This window comes from Lithobates pipiens, unplaced genomic scaffold (assembly GCF_037356315.1).
Source record: "Lithobates pipiens isolate NorthernLeopardFrog02 unplaced genomic scaffold, aLitPip1_a1.2 Scaffold_3, whole genome shotgun sequence".
NCBI lineage: Eukaryota > Metazoa > Chordata > Amphibia > Anura > Ranidae > Lithobates > Lithobates pipiens.
Window position 1 is genome coordinate 107,273,153 of NW_027507790.1, and position 12,829 is coordinate 107,285,981.

General features: G+C 41.7%; 1 protein-coding gene across 5 annotated transcripts in view; it reads right to left on the minus strand.

Moving 5' to 3' along the window:
- MEGF10 (multiple EGF like domains 10) overlaps window positions 1-12,829 on the minus strand; it is a 179,894-nt gene that overhangs the window by 63,022 nt on the left and 104,043 nt on the right. For 4 of the 5 annotated variants that reach the window (XM_077462149.1, XM_077462148.1, XM_077462150.1 and 1 more), the window contains exons 7-9: window positions 11,502-11,622; window positions 10,112-10,248; window positions 7,753-7,965 (exon numbers count right to left, since the gene is read on the minus strand). In XM_077462149.1, the coding sequence (XP_077318275.1) occupies window positions 7,753-7,965; window positions 10,112-10,248; window positions 11,502-11,622 (471 nt within the window). The remainder of the gene's footprint in view (window positions 1-7,752; window positions 7,966-10,111; window positions 10,249-11,501; window positions 11,623-12,829) is intronic. The other variant, XM_077462151.1, reaches the window with a different exon arrangement.

Below are 12,829 nucleotides of genomic sequence, written 5' to 3' on the forward strand. Positions count from 1 at the left end.
TAAGCTCTGTGACAAATTCCGTTGTAAAGTGAACAGTCTATTTGCCTTTAGTAAATCAACTCCAATGACCCAAAATGTATTGAAGCCATAAGATCTGTCATATTTCCCTAGGCCTAACTCTCTTCTGTATAGCAAAAAAAAAATTATATGTTGTAAACCATATTCATTGCAATAACTAATACCACACTGTTAACAAATTACATTATAATACATAAAAATGGCATTATAATACATAAAAAATGACATTACAATACATTTCAGTATTTCATTCCAGCTTCCACAATCCATATATACAAACAAATCACAGACATGCTGGGAGATCTGTCTACAATGGCATATAAACAACCAAAAAATATTGCACAATTTTGCTAATAATGCATGTATTACTAAAATATGTCAGAAAAACATATATTGCTCGTTTGAGCTATATCCCAGTTAGAAAGAGGTGGTCATTAGAGTAGGAAAATCGTCTAGCAACAAAATATTATAATGTTAATATTGTATTTTATATTTAATTAAATATTTAAAAAATATTTTAATTATAATATTATAATGTTTTTATTACCAGGATATCCACATCAATATAGGGCGGCAAAGTGGCTCTCCTGTGTCGGATCATGTATCTAGTAAGTGATCCGGCACTTGTGAGTAGGGGGCGTGTGCGCACAACCCCCCCCCCCCCCGTGATTAGGCACAGCACAAGCTGATCAGCGGGTGCCAGCCAATGTCAGTTAAAGTAACGCAGTGCCAAAAAGCAAAAAATTGCCTAGTCATGAAGCGAGGTAAACCTTCTGGAGGTCAAGTGGATATATAGCAAAGTATTTGTATTTACTGGTGTTCCAGTACTGTTTTTTAAGCTGCTCTCAATGATGAACACTGATTGGTGGTGTGTTGTTGACCACCGATCTGTCTCTGTTGCATGTAAAGGGTGGCTTGACCACAAAAATGACTGTTCAGAATTACAGGTAACACCTGTATAGTAACAGAAATACTTTGGGGTTCATTTTTAAGTAATTTGCACAGCCATTCACCCAGTGAAAGTGCATGTACATTCTGTACAAAGGGGTAAAAAAATGTAAATGGTCTATATTCAGTGCTGTTTGAATGTAAATACGGTAATTGATTTTTAATGAAAAATACCACATTTGGCCACCAGATGGCTGTGATACTTAGCCCCATTAAATAGTCAAATGCAGTCATTCCCATTTTAAATCAATGATTTACATTCGGACAGCACAAGATATAGCCTATTTACAATTGTTTTTTTTTTTTATTTGCACAGATTGAATGTATGCACATTTTTTCAAGGTGAATGCCTATGCAAATTCTGTATAAATCTCCCTCTTAAAATATAACTAAAGACATTCTAATTACCCAAATCACCAACATCACTGGGAATGAATGTGAGGGTAAATCCAAACTTTTGAGTTGCTACCAGGACAGCAATAGAGAAGAGATTTTGCAATGGGGATAGCTGTTCCCATGACAATTGTCTAAGAGGGGATTGCCTTCACATTGGAAAGATATCCACTCACTGTTGAATGTAAGGCTAGATTCACACCTATGCATTTTTAGTGCTTTTTGCATTTTTCAGATTTGTACTACAGTCCATTTAACATGGTTTCCTATGGAGCACGTTCTGCTGTGCACATCTGCAAAATGCAAAAAGCACAACAAATGCATAGGTGTGAATCCAGTATTGAAAGAGACATTTCTATACCATACAAGAGGAACCTTTTAATAAAATGCAATAAGGGAATCCCTAATAGCACATGTAGACATGTAAATATTGAGGTCTTACCATGCAAGCCTCTACATGTTTAACCACAGAAGAGGCATGTGTTGTTACTAATAGTGCTGGGACAGATGATAACTTAATATAGTACATTGTTATCCACATATCAGCTGGCAAAAAGAGTTGCCGTTTCTTAATTCAAAAATGAAAAATCATGTAATATCAAATGATGCAATTAGGATAAAATCAATCCAAGTAAAAATATTTAATAAAGTTATAATCAAGTCATATTCACTTGGTATTTTGTAAGCTTTCGTTTTTTGTTACATATTATTAAATTGGTTGTAAACCCTTACATATACCCAGTGAAGTGGCTAGCCTCAGGTGAAACAAATCCTCATACATAAGTTTTACATGTTTATCTGCTGCCTATCTTCTCTACATCTGTTGAAAGTGCTGTTTAAAGCTTTTAAAGAGGAAGTAAAGGCTATTTAAAAAAAAAATGCAACCTGCAAGGCAAAGGCATAATGAGCTAGAATGCATAGCATACTAGCTCATTATGAATAACTTACCTGAGAACGAAGCCCCCGAAGCGGTCCTCCGTCTTCATGTTCGCCGCTGCCATGTATCTCGGAGTGACTTCCGGGTCTTGCTGCTCCAGCACTGTGATTCGCCGGAGCCGCGATGACGTCACTCCCGCGCATGGGAGCCAACACGAGCGGCATATCGCCGTGATCTGCGGCCTGCCCAGTGCGCTGTCTTTTTGTAAATATCTCCAAAACCGTATAGGTTTAGGAGATATTTCTTGGACCCACAGGTAAGCCTTGATCTAGGCTTACCTGTAGGTCAAAGTGGTTTGTAAGGGTTTACAACCCTTTTAAAGCTGGAGACCATTCCCAGTTGAAGTCTCCTAAGAGGAAACGCGTTGGATCGGAGCTACCTATATGATGTACATCTGTGCCGGACGGTCTGCAGGCGGCCAAGCACTAGCACTATATGCATCGCTTGATTTTATCCTTTCAGATGTAAATGCAACTTTTATTCAAAAGACCTGTTTTATACACAGTGATGCACTATTGGTTTATTTTATTACCTTACATATTGCCTGATACACTATGTGGGAGTAAGGAGTTATTCAAGCCCGACTCTGCATCCTGAAGCCGGCTGACCACTGGATCTATCAGGAGGGCACATACACACGTACAGTATATGATTCTTTAGTGGGATCATTCTGTCTGGTAGGAGGCTTTTGTTACCTAATCAGTACTGTGGTGGCATTTGCTTCGTGTGGAAGTCATTGATTTTTATCAAGATTATTTCATTGGAATCACATATGGGCAGTTTGATTTATCGACAATGATATTCCTTCATTCATCATTTTTTTACAAGAACTGTGGAACATTGTTTCCATTTTTCCTTGCTGGACACATTTGTTTTTCTACATATGGAGTATTTGCAATAGGTTCCTTTTGTGTGTGTAAATGGTTATCATCTATGTTCATCGTTGTTTCTCTCATTTATTTTCATACTCATTGTACAATACATCATTTGGTTAATAGTTTTTATTTTATTTATTCATATTTTTTTAGTGGCAACATTTTTATTCACATATAACAGTCCAATACAGCGCATCATAATGATTGACTACCCTTATTTCTTCATTATTCAAGGATTTTTTTGATAGCAGTATTTGACTTTTCCTGATTGTTTTGATTGCAGCTGAGTGCACCTTTCTCATTACTTTAATAAGTATTCACAGCCTTTGCCACGACACTCAAAACTGAGCTCAGATGCATCATTTTTTCCACTGATCATCCTTGAGATGTTTCTACAACTTGACTGGACTCCACCTGTGGTAAATTCAGTTAACTGGACATGACTTGGAAAGGCACACACCTGCCACAGTTAACAGTGCATGTCAGAGCACAAACCAAGCCATGAAGTCCAAAGAATTTTCTGTAAACCTCCGAGACAGGATTTTAATCGAGACACAGATCTGGGAATGGTACAGAAACATTTCTGCAGCATTGAAGGTCCCAATGAGCATAGTGGCCTCCATCATCCATAAATGGAAGAAGTTTGGAACCACCAGGACTCTTCCTAGAGCAGGCCATCTGGCCAAACCAAGCTGACAGAGCTCCAGGACGTCTCTGAGGAGCAAGGAGAACTTTCCAGAAGAACAACCATCTCTGCAGCACTCCACCAATCAGGCTTGTATGGTAGAGTGGCCAGACATAAGCCACTCCTGAGTAAAAGGCATATGACAGCCCACCTGGGGTTTGCCAAAAGGCACCTGAAGAACTTTCAGACCATGAGAAACAAAATTCTGTGGTCTGATGAAACAAAGATTCAACTCTTTGGCCTGAATGGCAAGCGTAATGTCTGGTAGAAAACAGGTGCCGCTGATCACTGGGCCAATATCATCCCTACAATGAAGCATGATGGTATCAGAATCAGGCTGTGGGGATGTTTTTCAGTGGCAGGTACTTGGAGACTAGTCAGGGTCGAGGGAAAGAGCAATACAGCAATGTACAGAGACATCCTTGATGAAAATCTGCTCCAGAGCGCTCTGGACCTTAGACTGGGGTGAAGGTTCACCTTCCAAAAGGACACAATACCCTAAGCACACAGCAAAGTTAACAACGGAGTGGTTACAGGACAACTCTGTGAATGTCCTTGAGCAGCCCAGCCAGAGCCCAGACTTGAACCCGATTAAACATCTCTGGAGAGATCTGAAAATGGCTATGCACCGACACACCCCATCCAACTTGATGGCGGCTGAGAGGTCCTACAAAGAAGAATGGGAGAAATTGCCCAAAAATAGGTGAGCCAAGCTTGAAGCATCATACTCAAAAAGACTTGAAGCTGTAAATGGTGCCAAAGGTGCTTCAACAAAGTATCGAGCAAAGGCTGTGATACTTATGTACATATGATTTTTTTCAATTTTTATATTTAATAAATTTGCAAAGATTTCAAACAAGCTTCTTTCACATTGTCATTATGGGTATTGTCTGTAGAATTTTGAGGAAAATAATTAATTTAATCCATTTTGGAATAAGGCTGTAACAAAACAAAATGTGGAAAAAGTGAAGCGATGTGAATACTTTCACATGCACTGTATGAGATAAAATGACAGCGGTAAGCTTCTATTTAACTTTCATGACTATGTACTGCAGAGAAAACGTGTCATTACTAAATGCGATCAGGGCTTGTTTTGTGTTCAGGTTGCTTTGCCATGCGTAGTATGTGGGCATCCAATATTGTTTTCTCGCAATTTGTTATAGAGCCAGGGAAGCCTGAGGGTGTGTGTGTTGGGAATTAGCAGTCACAATCATTCATTGCTGAGATGAGCAAGCAAAGCATTAACTATCACCTAAGCGCTGATTAATCACAGCACCCAAAGTCAATACATGAAATTGCTTTCCCCTCTGGGCTCAGTTGGGGATTCTGTTTTATTTTTACTACATGCTGGTGAAATCCGGGAAGAGCTGACTACAGAGCATGTAAGATGGGTATTCAGGAATCAAAGTCCTTTTTAGAATAATAACGTTATTACTGTAATACCATCCAGAATTATAATCCTAAGTTTTCTATATAGTTAGGCAGTGTGCTGTCTTCTATCAAACAAAAAGCATCGTTAGCCCTTGTACACACGGTCAGACATTCCGACGGAAAATGTCCGATCGGACCGTGTTGTCAGATAATCCGACTGTGTGTGGTCTCCATCGGACTGTTTCCGTCGGAACATCCAACGGACAAAGTTTTAGAGCTGGGCTATAAAACTTTCCGACAACATGATCCGATCGGACTTTGTCCAATTGTGTGTAGAGAATTCCGATCGGACAAAGTGCCACGCATGCTCAGATCAAATTCCTAGACCAAAGCTATTGGCTACTAGCCTGAACGTAGTCCCGTCGGAAAAAAAATAACGCCATTACGTTACGTACGATCGGATTTTCTGACAACTTTGTCCGACGTGTGTATGCAACACAAGTTTCGGACAAAATCCGACGGATTTTGTCATCGGAATGTCCGACCGTGTGTACACGGGCTAACACAAACATACTGATATGCTTTCCCCAGTTCCATAAGAGGTAGCATGCATCACGGAGCATCCCAGGGTTTGTGTCCACCACAGAACATGAGAGCTTGGTCAGCATCCAACATAAGGCAATAGAATGAGATTTATTGCTTTGTCCGGGCACACATACATTTCAGCTGTGAGGAATATGGAGATGTTGGTGGAGGACTATGCCTGCCAGATTTTTCTCATACTTGTAAACAGGATTGAAAAGTTTTGGCAGTATATATGTCACCAGCTGCAATGTCTCCCAGTGGAAAATCCTGGACCTTGGATGTTAAGGTAATGGCCAGATTTTTAAACCATGGCCCTATAAGAATGATATGCTTATACATGGTTGGTTTCAACCTAAGACAAGTCAGGCAACTCTAGTCGGTCCATATTTACTCTGAAGATGGCTGCAATGTTGTGCATGTAAACTTCCAGTGTTTATTCATGTAAACCTTAACAATGAACTTCTCATATTGGCTCTTTTTTGGTCCATTATAGCCGAAGACCGGACGTTTTTTTTTTAAAAGTCATCAACTACAAACACTGTAACGGCTGACTTTTAATAAGGTAATTTACCTGTCCAGCGATCCTGTGATGTCAGCCCCCCAAGGCCAATCCATCTACTGGATTGGGTGCCGGCGCTGCCATCCTAATGAAGGGAAACAGGCAGTAGAGCCTTTGCGGCTTCACTCCCCATTTCCTACTGTGCATGCACAAGCCGCGCAACGCTTTGTGAATGGATGCCTGTCTACTGGGACACACACATGTCCCAGAAGACATCGTGTCCCATTTCCTAGGAGACAATGTGAGGGAGGACAAGAACCGCGGAGTAGGAAGTGGCAGATTAGGAGGATCTGCCTAGCAGCAGCAGTTTTTTTTTTTTTGTTTTTTAAATGTATTTTATGGAGCGCGTTTATGTGTTTTTTTTTTTTTTGTTTTTTTTTAGGGTGGACCTCCACTTTAAATAGACCATTCATTTTTTTTTCTTTTTAGGTTTTTCCCCCCCCGTGCTTTCACCTGGTGGTCTGGCCAGTAACACACCTCCCCTATTATTGGATGATGGAGCATAGGGGCACCTTTGGACAGCAACGTTGTCAGTGTGGGGGAGGGGACCTGTAGGGACTAGCACATTTAGATACACTAACACATTGAAGCTTAACTTCAATTCACACTTTTTAAGCAGTTACAGTAACAGTCTTTTAATTTTTGGGATAAACGTTTTACAATCACTTACAGCAGCATCCTTGTCTTCAGGGGACCTAGGGGACTGGACACTGGTGTCTTCTGTCTCATCACAGGGTGACCGGTCCCCTCACGTAGTTCAAGCAAGCAATAGGATTACGTTAACACGTCAGTGTTGGGGTAGCAGTAGGCGGCACTAATATAAACCAGCCAGAACATTTTATCTCTTTTCTCTAATCTCCATCTACCCTGTCTGGCACAGTAGTGTGCAGGGAATGTGGATGGTAACAGAGGACAAGCTCACTCCCTTGATACCACATGTAATAAATGCCCGACCAGGGAACTAACATCCTAATGCATGTAGTTTTCTGTGTGCTAAAAAGAGAAGAGGGAATTGATGTGCGGTGCCAACGTCTGCCCATCCACATAGCCCAGGGAGAAAGGGTTGATATATAGTACAGGAGGTGTGGTACTGGCAGAATGCCCAGATAAAAAATAAAAGGTCAAAATGAAATGTTATTAATTATTTCTTGGGTCTACACTCACTTTAATGACCTTTTCTGGGATAAATAAAATCTCCTCTCATTTCGTGTGGGACAAGAATTTTAAACGTACTCATTCAGAAGAGCACGCTAGAAACAAGGAGGGTTATTTTTCCTTACAACAAACACAGACAATAGCATAGTTCTAGTTAATAATCAATGATAACGTTTCACAGAACACATCACAACAACCATCCATTTGATGCCATTCTCTAAATTACCTTTGCGTGGTCTTTACATGACACGGACACTTTTTATCACACTTCATCCCATAGAGACCTTCTGAGCACAGTCGTGTTTCACAGTATATCCCTGTATAGCCCGGCTCACAAAGACACGCTCCGCTGATGTGGTAACATTTACCGCCATTAACACATTGGCATGTCTCTGCGCAGTTCGCTCCGTACATCCCAACTGGACATTCATCTTGACATCTAAAACATTCAAGATCAAAACTATGTTAGTAATTCTTTTATCTTCATTTTAATTAGCCCTTCAACATTACCAAACCTTGCATAGACCACAGATCAGACAGTGATGGTATTCTAAATACCACAGCCTTTGCCAAGCTATTTTTTCCCTGAGATGCAGACTGCACACTACTGCACATATACTATATATTTACATAGTTACATAGTTAGGTTGAAAAAAGATACAACTCCATCTAGTTCAACCATAAAATTGAATGTGTAAAGTGTGATCTGAGGTCTATGCATGGACTACAGCCAGGGCCGCCGATAAGGCCGCCCTCCTGTACCAGGCCCAGTCCTAATGAGCTCAACAGGGGGGCCCAGGAGTACCGGCTGTACTACCTTATCACTTGAACCAATCCTCCTGTGGCTCTCCCTGGTTTATTCTCTTCTCCCCCCAGCTGCACTGCAGGGACAACCTCCAGACGATCTGTTCTAGAATTTGCACCCCCCTGCTGCTCTGATCACCCCTCTTCCCCCTTGTGTCCAGACCCCCCACCCATGTGAGCCCCTCCCCTCTCCATTTAACCTACCTGTGTGCCCCACAGAGCCGCCAACTTCTCCTCCTCCCCCCCCCCCGCCAGCTTTAGCTGCTGCGTGGCACACAGGGGGATTGTTTCAGGATGGAGCTCATGGCTGTTAAATATGTCATATTTATCAGCCGCTTTCTTCCTGAATGTGTTTATTCAGAACTGAAGCATAGTAAACTGTGTTTTGCTTAAGTTTGTGAATGAACAGAAAGCCTCAGAGTGCTTCCTACTCATTCATCACCAGTGCAGCTGATATTTCACCAAAGTGCACCCATCAGGGCATTTAAAATATAATTTTTATTTTATTTTTAAATTAAGAAAAAATACAATTAAGGGCTCATTCACATGGGTTTTGTGCTTTGAAAAGCAATCAGCATTTAGATCACTCTTCAGACAGCATTTGACAGGCAGTGAAGAGACATATTGCCTCCTCACCTTCTGCTGTAACCCTGCAATAGCACACATCAACCATGTGGTCACAGGGCACTTGCAGAGCAGCATTATTTACTTGAATGTGTCCATTTCACTGGGGGTATACAGTAATTCCTGCATTGGCTTGCGGATGCTGCATATATACACCCCCGACCACTGCCTCTTCCACTAAAGGGGGTAGCGGCTGGGGGTGGTAAAAGAGCAGGTCAACTGTGGGATTTTACTGCTCCTCAATCACGCAAGTATCACACTAAGGGCTCATTCACACAGGTACTCTGGCCATGTGGTTTGCTCATGCGGCTGAAGACATCTGTTACTCTACAGGGATGCAGCGGCTGTAATAACAGATACTAATTTAACAGGTATGGTTGAGTGGCCCTGAATGCACAATGTCTATGTTTGGGGTCATACACCTGCACCCACACACCTGCGGCTGTGTTCCTACAGATGCTGTGCCCCCATAACTTAACATAGGCAGCCTGCACACAGCTCCAATCACGTAAACAAACTGCTGATATACACTGTAGAGGCCACAGAGCCCATGTGATTGAGCCCCAAGCATAGAGCTTTATTTATTGATTCAATACTATTTTATCATTTAGATAGGAATTTTGTTGTGTCCATACCCACTAATAGTGATTTTAGTGTATTTTTAGCATGGGGGGGGGGGGCCCTATCAGGTAGGCTGTATAGGACCCTGTGATTTCTAACAGCAGCCCTGCCTATAGCAGTAAAGTGATAATAAACCTTTACATAAGCCCTGTAAAGTCTACAGCCCTCTCTCCTCCACAGCCTCCTGAAGTATACATATCAGATAGTATTTTTAGGCTGCAGGCCACAGGGGGCATAATCTGATGTCACACATTACACAGCACGGGGCAGAGAGCCCCTAGTCTACACAGTTTCATTGGGAAAAATCTAAGGCTATCAATTACCTAAGTGCTGGGGGGGGGGGGGGGCAATGTCACCATAAAGTGATAGATGACAGATGCACCCTTCAGGGGATGGAGCAATCAGCCAGGATCCACACTAGGTGCTATAGATTGAGGCAAGTATACTTGATCCTATATTTCTTGAATGTGTAGTTATCCCTTTGACAATACACAAGGACTCTGTACTTTCAGAGTAGGAGAATGTCATTTTCTCACCTTTCCCCATTGTATCCAGGGCTGCAATGACATTGGCCTGTGGCAGAGTCACATGTCCCTCCATTGTGGCATTGGCACTCCTGAGTACAGTTTCTGCCGTAACGACCCTCGGGGCAAGGCTGACCACAAACTGTGCCCTAAATTAAAACAGAATGGTATCATGCAGATTATAAGAATTGTGAAAGCATTGAGGCAACAGCTAATTAAAATGAATGCCTGACCTCATAGATTTATAGCAATTTTCCAGAAGAACAAAATAGTACAAACTTAAAACTGACAAAGTCGTTTACAATAATGTAGTTTCACAGATTAGTAGATGATATAGTTAAAGTGGAACTTCACTCAAAATGCAAAGTTTCTCTTTTCCACCTCCTACCCCCTTCCTCTACCACTTTTGGACATGTTTATTTTTCTGGAGGGAGTGGGTACCTGGTTTTGACAGGTACCTGCTCCCACTTCTGTTTGGAGTGCCACCTTCCCTTAGCCGACACCCTTCTGCAACAGGCCACAGGTCCCAGAAGGCTGCAGGACTTCACAAAGAATAGCGCCCCCATGCAGTTGCAGTTGTAAGCTGGATGTGAAGCCGCAAGGAGTCACAGCCGGCTTCCATTAGTAAACTTGCCGACGCCAGAGACCCAAAGATCGGCAAAGAACTGGCCCAGGTGAGGACAACACTGGATCCCTGAACAGGTAAGTATCCTTTAATTAAAATTTAGCAGCTACAGTATTTCTACATAAGGCAGCAGATACATCAACTCATCGTTATGCTGCTCCTACTTGACTGTCTGATCAGCAGACTGGGGCAGTGCAGTGACCAAGTCCGCAGAATACATTTTTACAACAATCACCCATCAGAAATGTTGGTACCAACACCACTGTTCTGGGCTGAGAAATGCTCAACTATACAAATTGTAAGAATGTTTTTCTTCCCATTTTACAGTTATATATGAATGACTAGAGTTAATTGCATGTTGCTTACAGAAGATTTACACTCTATAAAGTAAAAGTATAATTGAATGTGTTCAATATTTTAGATTGTATGCCCAAACCTCCATTTGTACAGCACTGGAGTATATTAATAGTCATAATACAATTAGTTCAAAATGATTCCCTTCTGAAGCAAATAATGGAAAAATTCACCCTAGACATTCCTTTTAAAAGTAATTATCGCTTCCTTGGTTTTATTATAATAGAATCCCACTCCTTCAGGCAGTGAAAAGATTAAGAAAGCACTCTGCTGCATTGTGTCACCTAATTAATTACTATTTTTACCAAAGGTCATTGAGCATAACAGAAAAAGGGTTATTGACTGAATTAGTTAATTATCTTTATTGATCACATTTCAAATGCCAAGCTAGCCAAACCAGTGTAATAAGTTCATGGGACGTACCATCCATCCCGCAGGACATGAGCATTCTCCGGTAACGTGGTGGCAAACTCCGCCATTCTGACACGGGCATCTCTCTTCACACTGAGGGCCATGCTTACCCGGCGGGCAAAGGTCCTCACAGCTGAAATAACATGATAAGCAACATGACTGGCTGTGCATATTGTGAATCTTATTACTCCCATTTTAGGAGCCTACATTTTTATCACATTTTTCTTTTAGAAGATCCCGTTTAGATTTATTGGTCAGAGAAAAAAAATGTTTTGTGATGTGCTGATTTCAATCTACACTGGCTGAATTGGGTATTTGTATTTATTTATTTAGAGGTTGAACAAGTTTTTCTTATTCTTCCGCCCTTATTTACAACCTCACATTATTACTGTAAGCAAAGAACAAGTATACATACTGTTCTTCGAAGATTGGTGTCTATGGCCAGCAAAAAATACTAAAAGGGCCACACACATGGTCTAGTTCAGTGATGGTGAACCTTGGCACTCTAGATGTTTTGGAACTACATTTCCCATGATGCTCGACTACACTGCAGAGTGCATGAGCAACATGGGAATTGTAGTTACAAAACATCTGGGGTGCCAAGGTTCACCATCACTGGTCTAGTTGGACAAGTTTGGAAACAATTCAACCACTACAATATATTAGTGTGCAGTAACCCATAGTGCTAGAAGAGTAAAACGATATAAGATTTATCATGAATTTACCGTACATTTTCTAACCCTCCCATCCCAGTTTCTTTACATGTCTACCAGTCAACCAAATACATTAAAAAGGATCTCACCCGCAAACACGAAGTCAACAGATGGGCTAGCAGCTCAGTACAGAACAATGCATTCACATATTTTTAACACAATAATGCCCCGTACACACGAGAGGGATTAAGTCTGACAGACTTCCGACGGAGTTCTAGCGGAGTTCCGCCGGAGTTCTGGCGGACTTTTCGACCGAACGGACTTGACCACACACCATCACACCAAACTCAGACGGAGTCGAACGTGATGACGTACGACTGGATTCGACGTAGGAAGTTCATAGACAGTAGCCAATAGCTGCCCTAGCGTCGGTTTTAGTCCGTCGGAGTAGCACACACACAAGCGAATTTTTCGAAGGGGACCGGGTCCGGCGGAGTTCCGTCGGGAAAATTTGAAGCATGCTTCATTTCTAAAGTCCGTCAGACTTTTGCGAAGCTAAAGTCCGTTGCAGCCCACACACGAGCGGATAGTCCGCCGGACTCAGTCCGTCGGAGTTTGGATGTCGAAAAGTCCGCTCGTGTGTACGGGGCATAACAGAAAATTGTCTAGCTCAAAATGGACAACATC